Source organism: Myotis davidii, unplaced genomic scaffold (assembly GCF_000327345.1).
Source record: "Myotis davidii unplaced genomic scaffold, ASM32734v1 scaffold125, whole genome shotgun sequence".
Taxonomy (NCBI): Eukaryota; Metazoa; Chordata; class Mammalia; order Chiroptera; family Vespertilionidae; genus Myotis; species Myotis davidii.
Genome location: NW_006299390.1, coordinates 3920987 through 3938267, shown reverse-complemented (window position 1 = coordinate 3938267; position 17281 = coordinate 3920987). Strand labels below are relative to the sequence as shown.

Here is a 17281-nt window from a genome sequence, read left to right as displayed (position 1 = left end):
TGCTCATCCACCCATCCATGCTCCGCTTCTAGCTACTGTAACTACATATGCTGCATACAGATATATGTTTGTGTGACTGCAAATTTACTTCACATAGACATTGACATTTATATGCTTGCAATGGTCGACATCAAATTATCTATACAGATTATTCCATAGCTATTTATTTATTCAACTTTATTGAATAAATGCTGTGTAAGTTCAAGGTGCACAATGTGTTGATTTGATAACAATTTTTATATTTGGCCATTTCTCGAGGCTTATGCCTATGACCGCACTACTCAGTATGCGAAGAAATATAAGGTAATTGTACAATAAACTTAAGCCAAGTAGAATTCTGAGTTGTGAAACACAATGATTCCTCAGACCAAATTCAAATGATGCTTAGGTTTCCACAGCTTTGCGACACCTGTGTCATTAAGTTTGTGATCATGGTTGACAGTGGATGATGATGACCAGTCTTGCAACTGATTCTGTGTCTGAACCGTCACACGGGAGTTTTGTTACCTTGCTCGAGTGAGATCCAGAGGTCTGGTGGCAGCTTGCCTTATCTGGCAGCCATTGAAATAGAGCGAGTCCCCGTGGGCATAGGGTGCCAGCTGCCCACAGCCACTTCCTATCACTCCGCCTTGAATGGTCTCCCAGTTTGCCTCGGTGACTCTTGCTGACTCAAAATTATCTTTAATATAACTGGGGAGATCACGGCTGAAAACAGAGCAATCGTCACCTAGAGGGAAGGGATTAAATACACAAATTAGGTGGCAACAAGCAGAATGACCAAAGATTAAGAACAAGTATTCAATTTCAAATTTAACCCACTGTTGTTACTGTAAGAATGACAAAATACCCAGCAGATATAGAATCCCTGAAATAAATGTTTCTCTTTTATTTTAGCAATTATTGGCTAACATTGTTGAAATAAATCCCATTATCTCTGAGTCACTGTTCACTAAAATATGCAGTTGCTAATATACTTCTTGTTCATGTGAACCTATATTTAAATACCACAGCATCTGGCTGGGCCTGCATATAGACCAATCATGGGTCTTAGTAGGGAGCTTCCTCCCTGGCTTGAGAGGCCAGCCTAATATCTTTCCCCTAGCATGATTCTGTAGCAGAAAATAAGGTCAATCATATTCGTGTGCTTCTAGCCCTACACTTGAAGATTCTAGAGAGCAGAGTCTGCATTTCATTCATCATCGGCTTCCAGTACCTAGCACAGTACTTAGCATGTACAAGACATTCAGTCGTGAAGCTGGGATAAGTAAATGCATAATGGATAAACTGGACGTGTCTCTCAGAGACCACTGAGCTGAAATACTTGCATTAGGTAAGACGGTACATTAGCAAATGTGTATGTGCTTGCATTTCCCATTGATTTGAACAGCCTGACTTTCCTAAATGCCCACAATAGTTTAAAATGAAAAGGTCCAGAGCTCTGGCTGGGTCAGGGGAGAGGGAACATTCCAGACATCGAGGACTCCTTGTGAGACAGCTGATTTCGTCATTTGACTCAAGATCAAATTCCCCAGCTAATACACAGTCAGACTCAGCCAGTCTCAACAGTAATGAAACCAGGTGAAAAAGATGACCACTAAGTAATTTCTAATATCAGAGATATGCAGCAGTCTACATGAATCACACTCCTTTCATTTGTAGGCAAGGAAATAGCATCAACCAAGAAATCTAACTAGATTCTACTCCAGAATTCAAATCTATGGCTTCTTTCACTGCACACTTGGGTAAGTTGTAAAACTGGTCCCCGTAGCATAAATCTCTCAGCTATGAGAGACAGCAAGGCTGACTGGGAAGAATAGCTTGCACCAGCCTTTATTCTGACCCTTACTAGCTCTGTGACCTTAGGCAAGCCACTTAATCTCCTCCTCTCAGTTTCTTTATCTGTAAAGTGGGAATGACTATCATTAGCTAACTTACGAGATATCATAAACGCTAAATGACTCTGCCAAATGATTGGTGGACACTGTGTAATGAGCAAAGCATAAGATAAAGTAAGGATTCCTTCACAAGGGATTTGTTGAGCATCATTATATGCCATGAGTTAGGCTCTGAGAATATAATGGTAATTATGTAAAGTGAACTTTGTAACAACAGAGGCAAAAACATTGCATTAGACTCCCAGGGGTGGGCAACCTTCTTCTGCCAAGGGCCATTTGGAAATTTTTAACATCATTCACTTAATATAAATTTGTGTTGCTATGAAAAAAGCTCCTACATTTATTGAATTTGGAGTTCCGTCTGCGGTTGCCTTGGCAGGGCCAGACCAAATGATTCTGTGGTCCGGACATTCCCCACCCCTGTTGATTAGAGGACAGCAGGGCTGCAGGCCTCCCAACAGGCCAAGAGAGCAACTTTTTTATGACATCAAGGAGCTGAGGAGCTACTCTGTCCCAAGAATACTCCAGCTCCTAGAAACTCAAGCAGTAAAAATGTTTTTTTAAATCTTTTTTTTTTGAGTTATGAAAGCTCTTTTTCTTTTTTGTGACAGAGTAACTTGGGAAACAGAACATCTCGAATTGTCAGCTACATCTTGGGAGGGCAGTGGCAGCTGCTGCTGGGAGAGGCTATGACAGAGAAGAAATATTAGCAAAGTAGCCATGGATAGACAGCTAGGCCAGGGCAGAGAGAGGTCCAGAGGGAAATAAAGTGTGGGAGGCAGGGAATTGCATGGAAGACGGGGAAATGTGAGGGACTATAGAATTCCTGAGTGGGTAAAACCTGCACTAAAAAATACCTCAAGGAACAAAGCATGAAATTATCCTTGATAGTTCATTCCAAAGATAAATAACTTTGTGGCCAGAGCGTGTCATCTATCGCAAATCCCTCAGGCTGGAGTTTCTATCCATTTCCTAGTGGCCTTTGTATTGGTGCTGAGAGAAGGAGAACGCCACGCTCTCCTGGATTAAAAACGGCAGCCTGGGGTCCAGACCTTGGAAGCTCTCATCACAGATGCAGACGGCGCCGGTGGTGCAGGACCCGTGCCCGCTGCAGAGCTTGGGGCAAGCCTCTCCGATGTACACGTGGTCAATGGCCCAGCTTTGCTTCTCAGTTTCTTCCCCCTTCTGGATCCAGCGGAACTGTGTCGCACTGCAAGTCCCACAGAGAACAGGAGGCATTCAGCAGGCTGCTATTTCCCATGGCCGTGCCGCCTCTGACTGTGGCAATGGGATCTACTTCTGAGAAAAGGGCTTCCCAACTTCTCCCTTAAGCACTAGCTCACAGAGGTGAGTGACTGTCTACTCCTAAAACTTTGGGAGCAACCCCTCAAGCCCCCCCACCACACTATTTTGGAAGTTTGTGCCTTCCCTAAAATTTTTATGTGTATTTCCTCTCCTATTCCATTAGTCTGTGCCCGTTTTCCCTACGGAGGTTTATCATTTTCTAAATCTTTGAGTAAAATGCATTTTTGTAACTTGACCAATAGTGCACACCCCAGAGGCTGTTTGTATCCGGAGTGAGCGCAGCCGTTGGGAGCACAGAACATGGGAAGGGACACAATGCTGCCAACTCCAGGTCTTGGGGATCTGTGACTGGGGCCTGTGATTGAGTTTGGCATGTGCTATGGTATTTAGTCAAAAGAAAATTAGTGATCTATGAATCATCTACAAATATGACCCTGTTTCTTCTTATTTCTTCCCAGGATATGCAATTGCCATTGTGAGGCAGAGGCTGGTGAGAAGAAGGAGAGAAGAGGGGACAGGGAACTAAGGCTGCAACTAAAACCCCAGCCCCATTTTATCAGTTGTTCTCAGCTCACTGCCTGAGCTCGGTAGAGATGGCCAGATAACCCTGAAAAGTTTACCTTAGTATGTATGCAACCTACCTGGAGGAGACATGGTCAGGCAGCTGAATGGTGATTCTCTTCCAGCTCGAGCTGTTGACGGCATTGTAGATGGTGGCCTCATGGAACTGGAAGGGGGAACAGCCAATGCTGTTCGAAGAGGATGGAAGGCATTGGCTCTGGACCAGCTGCCAGGAATCGGACCTGCAGAAACCAAAGAGGTTGCATTAGACAACTCAGGAAAAATATATGGCCTGTCTAACGTGGACATCATGCTTCGGGTTTGGGTTAGCGTAAGATATTTCAATGGAAATGTCCTATTTCCTATACATATTTATAATTACAGGCATCAAAAAGAAAACTTGAAAATAACTGCACATGAGATCTATTCTAATTCTTTACAAGCAGATGAATATATTCACAGACAACAGAATAAAATAATAGCATTCAAGGGGCTGCATTCTAATGGCTTCCTCCCGCTGATATTGTTACCAGAGACATACCTGGAGTTGACTGACAAAATTCTCTGTCTTACCTAACTTAACTCACTATAGCTCATTTTTAAAAGTGGTGGTGGGAGGCAGGCCTATCAGCACCCTTCGATGGTAACTGTTGTGTGTCAGTCTTTTACTTGATCTGGCTACTGTGCTTCGGAGATGTGACTGGCCAAAGCATATTCATCTTTCATTGACTAAAATTTTCAATAAGGTTGGTTGAAAATGACATTTGTACTTTCAGGACAAATGTAGTGTTTTACTTATTTTAAAATATAAAGTTGGGTGTTTTTGTTTTTTGGCTGGAGCCTGGTATCAAAATAGACTTTTCTTGGTTTGCAGAAAAAAATGTGAAAATAAGATGTGTAAATTTTATATGCATGAAATTTGTACATGTGAAATACACATCAGCTGACTCTTTTAATAAAAAATATTGTTCCTCTGTAAACAGTTGCTCTAAAAGTAGACAACCATTCGAACTGTGTATTCAGCTTTGGAGGAACTGTAAAAATTATTTCACAAACCTTGCATCCTTAGTGTACTCCAACATTACAGAATGAGGGTCACCACAGGAAGTGGCTTCACAACCCACTACAATCTAAAACAAACAAACAATCAATGTGAATCAGGCAGAATTAAAAATATCTACATTCAATAGGAATCGCATCAGTCTTTATTATGATTAGTAGTCAAAAAACATTCATTGAAGCTTTTACAGAGCAGCCTGCCAGAACACCAAGAATACATTCTTTTGACTTCAGCTAAAGACATGCAATTTTGCATGGAGATGAGAATTAAGGTTAAATAACTACTATATTCTTATTTACTTAATTAGTATAACATATTAATCATAAATTTAGAGACTATAAATTGGCCAAAAGGAAAGTTATATTAGAAGAATTCATGGAAAGAAACTCAAAGTATTACTGGTTCAAAACATTGTCATTGATATCCTAATCCTTGATGCTACTATTTTTATTTATAATTAAAAATAGCAATTTTTAACAACCTAATATTCATTCTCAGGGTTTTTCCATCTACACATGAATAAAAGCATTGCATATTACTTACACTTAAGTATTTGAATAATCAATAATGCATAAATGCTATAAAAATTTGGCGATTCAAATTTAAGTCCTAATCATCTACTTAATCAACAAGTCCTATTTCAGGGTTAATATTGGAGAAGGTTAGTGATAAAAATTTCAGGCCACAGATTCATGAATAAAACAACTCTGGCTTCAGAGAGAGAGAGAGAGAGAGTACAACACATATTCTAATAGTGGAAATGGAAATCATAAAAGATATAAATAAAATGCTGTGCTGCTTCATATGAAGGGGAGATTCTATTTAAGAAATAATAATTATGTGTTGTGATAGAGGTGCTAACTATTGCTACAATGGCAATCATATTACAGTATATAAATGTATCAAATCACCATGTTATACAACATGAATTTACATAATGTTATATGTCAAATATGTTTTAATAAAAAAAAGCATCAAGTAGGGTGCATGTGACCTGCCCCGGAAGCATGGAAAGTGTGAGAGGTAGAGATAGGAGAAAAACAGTTAAGTAGAAGAAGGATCGACTTGTAGTCCAAGGTGTTTGTCCTTAATTTGGTGGGTAATGGGAAGTCATTAAAGGTTTATGAGCAGTGGAATGATGCACTCACAGCTGTGCTTTGTAAAGATGAACCTGAATGTGGAGAGAAGGTGGGAAGTCTAGTTAATGGACTAGTGATTTATTAGGGCCAGAATGGAGGCAATAACAGTGCAAACAGAGCAGATGGGATGGGTGTTAGGAACATTGAAAATTCAAATGAAAGGATACAGTGAATGATTAGATATGAAAATTTTAAAGAGTACTTTAAAATTTAAAGTTGGTGAATAGGTGAAAGGTAGTGCCATTAACAGAAACAGGGAAATCAGAAAGAGGAGTTGATATGGGGAAGGAAGACATGAAATCCATTGTTAGCCATGTTGAGTTGAGATGCCAACAAAACAAAGGTGTGAAAATGTACACAAGCTGTTAAAATACTAAATTAATTGTGGTGACCGAGTCAAGGTTGGCCATGAGGATTTGAGAGCTGGTCATATCTTTAAGATCTGAAGCCAGGGATGAATGATATTTCCAATGGCAGAATGTCTACGGTGGGAGAAGGAAGCCGAGAAGTACTGGGAAATGCTGACATTTAGAGGTGAAAGAAGAGGAGGAGCTAAAAAAGAGATATCAAGAAAATAAGAGCAGAATTGGCAGAGAACCCAGAAGCCAAAGGGAATGGCATGGGTTGGAGAGGGCAAGGACAACAGTGCCAAATGGTACAGAGAGAAAAGGAAAGACGAGGAATGAATGAAAGCTGTCGGATGTAGAGTTTAGGAAGTCTATGGTGACTTTTAAATATGCGGCTTTAGTAATACTTTATTAAATTTCTGGGGACAATTTTTTTTTAAACAAATTGATTTAGTTAGAGAAGAAAATGTTAGTCTCTTTAGTTCTAGGTTGATAGAGGCAGCAAAAGAGGAGGTCACAGTCAACTTAATCAAATATGATGACTTTGATATGGGCTAGGTAGAGGGAAACCCTTATTCTTAAAGGATTAGAATGACTGGATGTGACCTATGACCTTGAACAACCTTCATGCCCCTAGGTTAAAGATAATCCTGAGGGAATGGGAGCATTTGGGGAGCTTGCCTCACCCTCCGATCTCTGAAGGAGAGTTTTCGTAGAGTTGAAGAAAAAGAGTGGATATTTTTTTTCTAGTAGATCTGAAGAGTTTTTCATCTTGAAAAACTGAAACTCTTCACCCATTAAACAACTCCACATTTATTCTACCAACTATCAGCACATTTTTATTTCTGCTAATAGGGACTCTTACTATTAACCATCATTGTAGCACATCTCTTTAAATAAGAGCATTAGAACAATTGATGTTTGTCTTTAAAATGATCTAGTAATAAAGTGCATTTTTGTAATGCCCTTTCCTTTAGTGTGTTTTGTAATAATAAAGACATCAATTGATACTGCTTTATCTTTCTCTATCTGTTAATTATCTTCTATGCCTTCCTTCACATCCTTCTATATTAATAAATATGCACTTAAAAGATTTGAGAGTCCTTTTAAAATCTTTGAGGATTTGGAAGTTGCAACTGGGCTAATGTATAGGTTTGTGTTTGGAAGTAAGAGTCAAAAGGAAAATGGAAAGACATAAAAAAGGATAAACAAAGAAGCAAAGTGACTTGATATGTGAAATAGGTATATAATAAAAAAAATGGGAAGAGAGAGGAGAAAAGAGAGGAAGGGATGGAGGAGGGGGAGAGAGAGACACACACACGCAGACAACTATTTCTAAGGTTTGGGAAAGTGAATTCAAGATTACATACCTGAGACGTAAAAATACAGTTACATTTCTTGCTATGTCCTAATATACTCATAGATTTTATATATGCTCCAATAATCCTACCTGATAAAAACTTTGTGAAAGATTACTTCTTTTATTCATAAGATAAAGTCTCTTTTAATGAATGAAATCAATCATTTCCTTATACTTGCCCAAATAAGCATTCTCTCCACATCCCCTCCCGCAAACGTAACGCCATCCTCTGTGTGGAAGGGCCATCTCCCTTACCTTAAACTGCATCATGTACCCTGGCTGTATAATGAGCTCTCTAGAGGAGAGCACATTGTGGGTCTTGTCTTTCTTTTTATTTGGCCAGTAGAGGTGGAAGGAGGGATTGCCACAGAATCCTGCTGTCCTAACTGCATTAGGGTAAAAACTCCAGTTTTCTTCATGGGAAGTGCCTTCTGTTAAGGTAAATTGGAAAGAATATAGCATGTTATTCTCTTGAGCTGACTGGCTTATTGTTGAATTACTTGAATATCTATACTCTAGCTTTCTGTTTACTCTTTAAGATTTATTCTTATTTTATTTAATTGCTATAAATAGTATATATCCAAGCTGAGAAATCAAATTTAGAAAAGATTATTAACTACTAGTACTATAACGATTACCCAACTTTTAAAATGTAATTGCTATTTTGTTCGCCAGTTTATTTTGTTCATTAGGTTCCACATATACATAATCGACGGACACAGAAAATAGTGTGGTGAAGGCCTAGGGAAGGGACAGGAGTGGGGAGGAGGGGGTCAATGGGAAAAAACAACAACAAACAACAAAGGGGACATCTGTGATACTTTCAACAATAAAGATAAATTTTAAAAAATGTAATTGCTAGTCTGGGTAATTTTCACCATTGCAAAATGATTCTTGGTATACTTTTAAAAAAATTCTTTATTGTTAAAAGTATTACATAAGTCTCCTTTCCCCCCCATTGACCTCTTCCCAGCTGCCCCACCCCCCAGCACATGCCCTCACCCTCCTACTGTTTGTGTCCATTGGTTATGCTCATAGATATGCATACAAATCCTTTGTTGATCTCTTACACTCTCACCCCCCACCCCTCTCATAGGTTGAATGGTCTGTTCGATGCTTCTATGACTCTGGTTCTATTTTTGTTCATCAGTTTATGTTGATCATTATATTCCACAAATGAGTGAGATCATGTGATATTTATCTTTCTCTGACTGGCTTATTTTGCTTAGCATAATGTTCTCCAGGTCCATCTATGCAGTTGTAAATGGTAAGAATTCCTTCTTTTTTACAGCAGTGTAGTATTCCATTGTGTAGATGTACCACAGTTTTCTAATCCACTCATCTGCTGATGGGCACTTAGGCTGTTTCCAAATCTTAGCTATTGTAAATTGGGCTGCTATGAACATAGGGGTGCATATATCCTTTCTGATAGGTGTCTCTGATTTCTTGGGATTTATTCCTAGAAGTGGTATTACTTGGTCAAATGGCAGTTCCATTTTTAATTTTTTGAGGAAACTCCATACTGTTCTCTACAGGGCTGTACCAGTCTGCATTCCCACCAGCAGTGCAGGAGGGTTCCTTTTTCTCCACATCCTCACCAGCACTTGTCGTTTGTTGATTTGTTGATGATAGCCATGCTGACAGGTATGAGTTGGTACCTCATTGTTGTTTTGATTTGCATCTCTCGGATAATTAGTGACTTTGAGCATGTTTTCATATGTCCTCTTTCAAAAAGTGTCTATTTAGGTCCTTTGCCCATTTTTTGAGATTCTTGGTATACCTTTAACACAATATAATGTATATCTCTGTAGTAAAGAAATTCCTAAAGAAACTAAAATTATTTTGGGGTATTGAAATTTCAAATTATATTTGGAGCTAGACATTTCGTTTTTAACAAGATTTATTAAATCCTCAATTGACATTTCAACAACTGAAGATTTATAAACTATGGGGCAAAATAATAGGTAACATGTGTTGAGCACCAAATATATGCTAGGCACTATTCTAAATTTTTATGTAGTAATTCATCCCAAAGCACAAACAGACAAACAGCTCACAGGAAAGACTGTTCAATGTCTTGTTTCTTACCATCATCAAAAGTGTCGACCAGTTGACTGGGATTGATCTCTGCTCCACCAATCAAAATGTTGTCTAGTGCCCACTGAGCACGCTCCACCCCGGAGACCACAAGTCTGTTGCTGATCACAAAAGGCTGCCACCAGCGAAGCCGAGTTGTGTTGGTGAGGGCATCTTCAGGAAGGAGTATGTAGTCGTGTCTAACAGAAATGTATTTCTGATAATCCATCTCATGGAGCAAAGTCCAAGTAATTCCTATAACAACAAATAAATCAACATAGTAACATATCTGGGAAAACCCCCCACAAACCACTGGTGTACTGCAGTTACTGCAAGCTTCTGAAAAAAAATCTTCAACCAGACAATGAGAATTTATTTCATTGACTTTAATGGAAATGCTTAGCACTTTAAATATTGTTGCAACATGAGGCTGATGATATGAAGGGAAGGGTATTTAGAAATACTTGGCCAAAAATAAAAACTCTAAACATTTTATATTTTCTGCCTTTAAAATTTTGTGCTAGATTCTTATAGGTATTAGTCCTCATGAATAATGAGAAACATCCATGTTTTGCATGCTTCTAGATAAGAACTTCTTTTATTTTAAAAAAATAGCCATTATAATTCTATGCAATTTGTGGTTTATTGGACTGATATGAACGGTTCCCTCTTAACAACTGATATGACTGTAGATGGGATGTTTAAATTATTTAAGAAAACACCTTTTGAATACATACAGTACTTTAGGGCCATCTATTTATATGCTAGGTATTAAGAATATCTACCTGCTAAAGCTAATTCTCAAGACCTCATGGCATTACTTCTAGTTTCAGCCACTTCCAAATAATAAAACAAAATTTGGATAAAATAGTTTATGACACACAAATTCAGACATATTCTTTCACAATTAATGATGTTTTTGGAATCTTGTAGATTCTCTTACAATTTATTACACATATGTTCACATAAAGCTTCTTAAAACATTTTAAAATGTTTTTAAAATTATCTTTTACTTGGAAAACATATAAATATTATTTTTAAGTGTATAATTTATAATCTAGCTTCAGTTAAGCATAGAGATTTTTTTTTCTTTACTAATAAATTTTGGAGCTTATTTATTTTTTTATTTTCCTTAATTGAAAAAAAATTTTAAATTACAGTTGACATTCAATATTATATTAGTTTCAGGTTGTTAGATATTTACATAACTTATGTATTGATCTCCCGATAAGTCTATCCCCCGGATCCCATACAACTTTTTAATGTGATTTCTCTCTTGTTCCTTTATTTGGTAGGATTTTGCTAACACAGAAGTCACATGTATGGAATGTGTAACACAACTAAAATCGGTAACTTCCTCTTTGTAAGTTTCACTATTCTCCTTGCAAAGGTTTTTCTGAGGGGCACTGGATGGAATTTGAGAATCTGCTCCAAGGTGTGGCTTTCACCCCTGAAACGTGCCTCCATCCGTAGAGTAGTCCAACAGCACACCTTCCTTCCGGCAGACGGGCCGATGGCAGGAGGTCATGTTGTTCTCACTGCCGATGCGCCCCCAGTATTGCAGGAATCTGAATGCAAGCACACATTATCCGTCAGAATAGTAAATTAGAACAAATACTCTACTCAAGTCCTGGATAACAACTTCTCCCACATGTGTTCCTTGCTTTGGGGCCAATGTGCTACGTTGTGATGAAAATAAACTCAAAATGACTTACTTTGCCCCTCTGAGATCCAAATCTTGAGTAATAGCTTGTCTCACAGTGGATCCCCCAAAATAGAGTGCGGTGTCCTCGGCAAGAATCCCACACTCGGTACAAGTACTCCCACCTTCTAAGGACATCCATAATTCAGGCTTGATCTCTTCACTGTCAAAGCGTTCCTTCAGAAAAGTCTGGAAAAAAATAAGTAGCACGTGGTTAAAAATAATTTCAGATAATAACTATGGAATAGTTAATTCAGAATTAGATCATGGACTTTAAAGATTAGAGCTGATGCTTGGCTGGTGTAGGCTCAGGGGTTGAGTGTCGACCTATGAACCAGGGGGTCACGGTTCGATTCTTGGTCAGGGAATGTGCCTCGTATTCAGGCTCAATCCCCAGTAGGGTCATGGGGAAAGCAGCCAATTGGTGATTCTCTCTCATCATTGATGATTCTATCTCTCTCTCCCTCTCCCTTCCTCTCTGAAATCATTAAAAAAAAAAAATTAGAGCTAGTGTTAAATGGTTTTCTAAGGATATTAAAAAAAAGGGTAGCATCACATGTTCTTTTCAATCATATAGTGAAGATCATTTAAACTTAAATAACGTTTAATAATTAGAATTTAAAGTCTAGAGAGAATCTTAAAACATTATAAGGTTGATCAGAGTAATACACCTATTTGTAAAATGTTATTTAAGCATATACTCCCAAATTATGTTTATTTATGTTGTTTATAAAAGTAGTATTATAATTTATTATGATATGAAACATGCAGAGTAGATAATTAAATACTGGGTTCATTATGGCTACATTTTGTGTAAAATTATTTCATCTCCTCACATCATAGCAAGATCTTAATTATTCATTTTTCCCATAGTATATTCATTTTGTCTATAATACAGTTTGCATTGGGTTGAGGCACCCAACGTTTTCTAATGGTAGAAATATATCATGGAAATAATTTGTTAGAATTATTGCAGCAATTATACAGAAGAACTATATACTTTTTCCCCACCTTTTTAAGAGAGTTATCTAGTTGCTATCTTATTGTGTCATTGAAGTGATTTAAATAGATCCTCTTCAGACTTATAACATGATCATCTCTATTGTTAAAGATGTGTAGTCATATGTGAACCTTACCTCGCTGATGTTAGCAAATCAATGCAATTTTAAAAATGGAGGTTTACATGTAAGGACACTAGTCTGAATTCATGTATTGTTAACCATGGAAACCCTCATTAGGAAGATTTGAATAAGAATGCATAATGTAGATCTGCACAATTTCTAATCCATCTGAAGAATGCTAATGAAATTTGAATGTCATGAAAGAAACTAGATTTTTTTTTTTAGTTTATTCATTTCTTGTGACTATGTTTCTTATGTTATAATACAATATTTATGTACTTTACTCCATACAGTCTGGTGTATTTGTGAATTGGGTAAATTGTACTAGACCTTGATCTAAGAAACCTATGACATTTTTTTAGTTTCTATCCAAAGGATTTATTTCCTGGGGACCCCCAAAGGACATTGTATAAATTATTAGTCTCATATGTAAGTGGGTTCTTAAGTCAGGGCCTACAATTCCAGTCCATGCTCCATCAGGGACTTTGACATTACCTTCAGAGTGTGAGTCAAGTAGCAGTTGGGCCCAGAGAATCCTGGATCACAGATGCACTGTTCCTTTAAGCAATCTCCATGGCCCCTGCAGTTGTCTAAGCATCCAGGGCCCAGGTAGAAATTATCGATTGCCCACTGCATATCTGAGTACTTTTGATAGAACCTAAACCTTACTGGACTGTTAGCAACACAAAAACAGAGGAGTGAAAAACAAACGTTAACTTTATTCAGGTTCATTTTCCTGCGTGTGCATTCAGTGTGCAAGAGAAAAAACATTTAAGACACTCTGAGAGTATGAAATGAATTAATAAAAAATGTCTTCTGACTGTCATTGTATTTTTCTTTCTAGTCATGGAACTTTAAAGCTAGTTTCATTTACATTTTATAACAGATGAGCAAACTTGTAAAACACAATGAAAACACAGCGAAATCTCTATTTCAAGCAATAGGAGCATTTTAAAATACAAAATTATTTAAACCATTGCATATGAACTTGAGTCCAGTGACTGCATCACAATTTAGATTCATTAACTGCATTTCTGAAATTGTGCAGAAGGAGAGCAAATCCTTGGACAGAGCCTTGTCAGCATGCACACAGTCCTCAGGTGATTGGAAACAGAAACTTCTGAATTCCCCAAAGATAATCAATATTCTCAGAGTAACTATGCTAATTAGAAAACAAATTTGAAAGCGTTATATTAAAGGACATTTTCCTGAGATTTTAATTTCATCATTGTTCTTCTCTGCCTTCTGGGAAAAATACAACCTCATAATTAACCTTATATTAAAATACTCCACACCATGTTGGTGTCAAGAGTCCAAAGTGCAGGAGGGAACTTTTTGGGGTGATATAGACATTCTACCTTGGTTCATGTGGTGGTTACGTGGGTTACACAATGGTAAGAGCTCACTGCACTAAACAACTAAGATATGTGCCTTTTACTGACTGTAGGTTGTATTTCATTATAAAAAAGAAAAGAAAGAACAGGAGGGGGAACATGAAGAAGGATGTGTGGTGGCTTCCCAGCATGCATTTTACCCCAGATGAGTCAGATGAGATAATCTTCGTAATATAATTGCCTTAACTCTTGACTGAGTCAGGAAAGGGCATTCTTGAGTTTATTTGTACCAAGGGGATGCAAGGAGATGCTTGCTCTGGCTCTCTTTGAAAGAAAAGCAACTCTCTTTCTCTCCCATTGAACACAGGCAAGAATGCATTCTGCTCCAGTTTTCTGAAAATCATCTATGTTCAGGGGAACCAGCCTGAAGGCTGAGTGTGGCCAATGTGTGGACGGTGGAACAAAGCGTAAGAGTAAGAAATAACAATGTCCTTGAACACTGTTACTGTGAATCAACTAATCCTAGCATCCATTTATCTTTGGATTATTTTCATTATAGACATAATATATTTCTTTTTTTTAACTGAGCCCATTTGAATTGGCTCTTCTGTTACCAGCAGCTGAAAGTATCCTGGTTTGGCTTCCTATTATGTTAATTGACCAAGCCTTTTAGATTTGTTACTGAAAACTGTGAATGCTTATGTAGTAAATGATATCTATAAACAATGGAAAAGCTATGTGTAAGCCCCTTATGCAAAAGGCTCTATGTATTCTGGTCATATATCATAACTGTTTTATGAGAAAGGTTTTCATTTAGCCACACGCTATGATTCATAAGATGGAGGTTCACCTATCATTTTCTTTAATGTATCTTTTTTCCTAATTTTACAGTTGAAGAGAAATCTTTTGGAATTGCCTTAAATTAACTTATCCACAGACTTTTCAGAGGACAGTTTAATCATCTTGGCTCACGACTGATCCATACTAATTACTTTTCACTGGGGGTACAGAATATAATGCTTTGATAAGAGAAAAATGAAAACTACAAACCATACTTGTACAAATAGTATGAAGAGTTAGGATTTGTACAAACAGCATAATGAGTTAGGATTTTGCTCCTGGCTTTGTCTATCATGGATTGACAAGGCCGTAATGAGGAAAGCGTATGATGTGTGGTGGACCACAGTCTACAGGTCTGTAAGGTAACATAGACCTTCTTAACTGGCTTCCAGGCCATCACTATTGCTCCGTCCCCATTTGCAGACACTGAGGTATGGAACATGAAAGGGCCTGCCAAGGTCCATCTTGACAAGTCTGAGAATTACATTTTGAGGTCACCTTGATGTAGCCATTCATGAGGTCACCAATTTAGAGAGCCTTTAGAGTTAGGGAGGAAGACAGCATCTTATTTACAATCCCACAGACTCTCAGGCTCAACCAGGGTCCCTAATCTACTCCTGGAAGGTTGGAATCAGGCTTTATTTTAATTTTCGACTTACTTTCCCACTAAGCTTTCAGGGAGGGGATAGGTGATCCTTTTCCATCCTTTTGTTGGAAAGAATACAGATGGCTGAGAAACACTTCCAGAGCATTTGGGGTCCGCAGGTAAGCACTGAGGGACCAGATAATTCCAGCTCACTCCAAAGTCAGTAGAATACTGCACATGAATTTGATTTTGAGCAATTTTTTCAGATACTTTACATCCAACAGAGATCTAATAAACAGAAAAGCAAGTTTGTTAATATATTAAACCCATATTGTATGTTTCTACTCTAAGGACTTGGCACACAAAAGTTACTGATCATTTAATAGACAAGGGACCAGATAATTCCAGCTCACTCCAAAGTCAGTAGAATACTGCACATGAATTTGATTTTGAGCAATTTTTTCAGATACTTTACATCCAACAGAGATCTAATAAACAGAAAAGCAAGCTTGTTAATATATTAAACCCATATTGCATGTTTCTACTCTAAGGGCTTGGCACACAAAAGTTACTGATCATTTGATAGACACTGCACCACATCTATCCTGTATTTTCAGATTCAGTCCTTGTTCTGCTGATGCGTGGGAAAGTTGACGTGGTTGCTCCAGGTGACAAGTTATAGAAAGTGCCAAATATATTGGACAGGGAGTTTGGAAAGAAGCTGAAACCTGTGCTTTTGCCATGGTTGGCTAATTGCCTGGCGAGGCCTGGGCCCTCTTACAAATTGCTGTTTGTTGTGCTAATGGTCTGGCGCTTCTCTCTGGCTGAATGCTGACCTAGAAGGATTGTTAACAGCTTTACCAAGTTTACTATTTTGTCTTACAACTTATGACTCTCAGTAAATCACTTTCAACTACAAGTAAGACATAATGAAGTGAAAACAGAAGGTACTTTGATGGAGGTAGCCATAATGTGGCATTTGTTGCTAATAATGTGGCATTTGTTGCAGCTAAGGTAGACAGAATAAATTGGTTGACATAAAATCTTGGGCCAAAATTGATGTTATTAATGCAATTCATGCCTTTGTTTCCCATAGTTTTCTTTCTCTAGAAACATTAACATGTTCTTGCAAAAAAAGTAGATATAACCACACTAACTTTAATCTTTTGGTAAAGGAAAAGATTGCTAGTTGGAACCAGTATCCTACATATTTATCAATATTTGCTCTATGAGTATTTAACCCTGAGCAGAAGCACATTTACTCTTATGAAAGGTTCACCCTGAAACAGTTCAGAAGTAAAGTACATTAGGCATTAAGTTATACATAGTTGCACTGTATACCTTAATATTAAATTTTATATTTCAAAGTTATGTATTAAGTCAATGAAATAAATAATCTTTGTCTCAACAGTTGCTTTTTCATTTTTATATTGCCAGCATATGGCTACTTGTGTAATCAAGACCATAACATTTTCACCTTGAATTGCATGATCCAGTTGTCAGTGGGGGTCAAGTCGTGAGTCACTGCGTACACTTCTCTCCCGTCATGACTGCCACAAATCATGACACCATCAGGGGAGTCACAGAATCTTTCCACTGTACAATCATCATGGAATAGCCAATGCTCACTCACTTAAAAAAAGATGAAAATTTTATGACAAAAATACTTGAGGCAAATTTTCATTGTGCTACTCCTACTGGAATAAAGTGAAAAGCAAGACCTCGGACACTCTCTGAAACACGAATCACAAATGCATCTCACATGTAGCAAAACTAAACATTTGTCTCTTGATATGAAAATAAGTGACCAGGAAGTATTGGCTTTCCACCCAAAGTTAGAAAACAGAAACAGAAATGAAAATTTTCTAAGAAAATAAGATATCCTATTAACAAAATTATAGAATGTTATTTAATAAAAACATACTTGATGGCCTGAATGAAAGAAAATATTTAGT

At 37.6% G+C, this 17281-nt stretch overlaps 1 protein-coding gene across 1 annotated transcript in view; it reads right to left on the bottom strand.

Moving 5' to 3' along the window:
- Window positions 1-17281, bottom strand: part of RELN (reelin) — a gene marked incomplete at its 5' end in the record, with an annotated part of 426427 nt that overhangs the window by 12867 nt on the left and 396279 nt on the right. Inside the window, 11 exons of the mRNA XM_015571214.1 lie at window positions 508-727; window positions 2948-3105; window positions 3842-4003; window positions 4818-4891; window positions 7923-8098; window positions 9756-9998; window positions 11205-11311; window positions 11459-11634; window positions 13062-13239; window positions 15400-15614; window positions 16804-16958. Of these exons, the coding sequence (XP_015426700.1) occupies window positions 508-727; window positions 2948-3105; window positions 3842-4003; window positions 4818-4891; window positions 7923-8098; window positions 9756-9998; window positions 11205-11311; window positions 11459-11634; window positions 13062-13239; window positions 15400-15614; window positions 16804-16958 (1864 nt within the window). The remainder of the gene's footprint in view (window positions 1-507; window positions 728-2947; window positions 3106-3841; window positions 4004-4817; window positions 4892-7922; window positions 8099-9755; window positions 9999-11204; window positions 11312-11458; window positions 11635-13061; window positions 13240-15399; window positions 15615-16803; window positions 16959-17281) is intronic.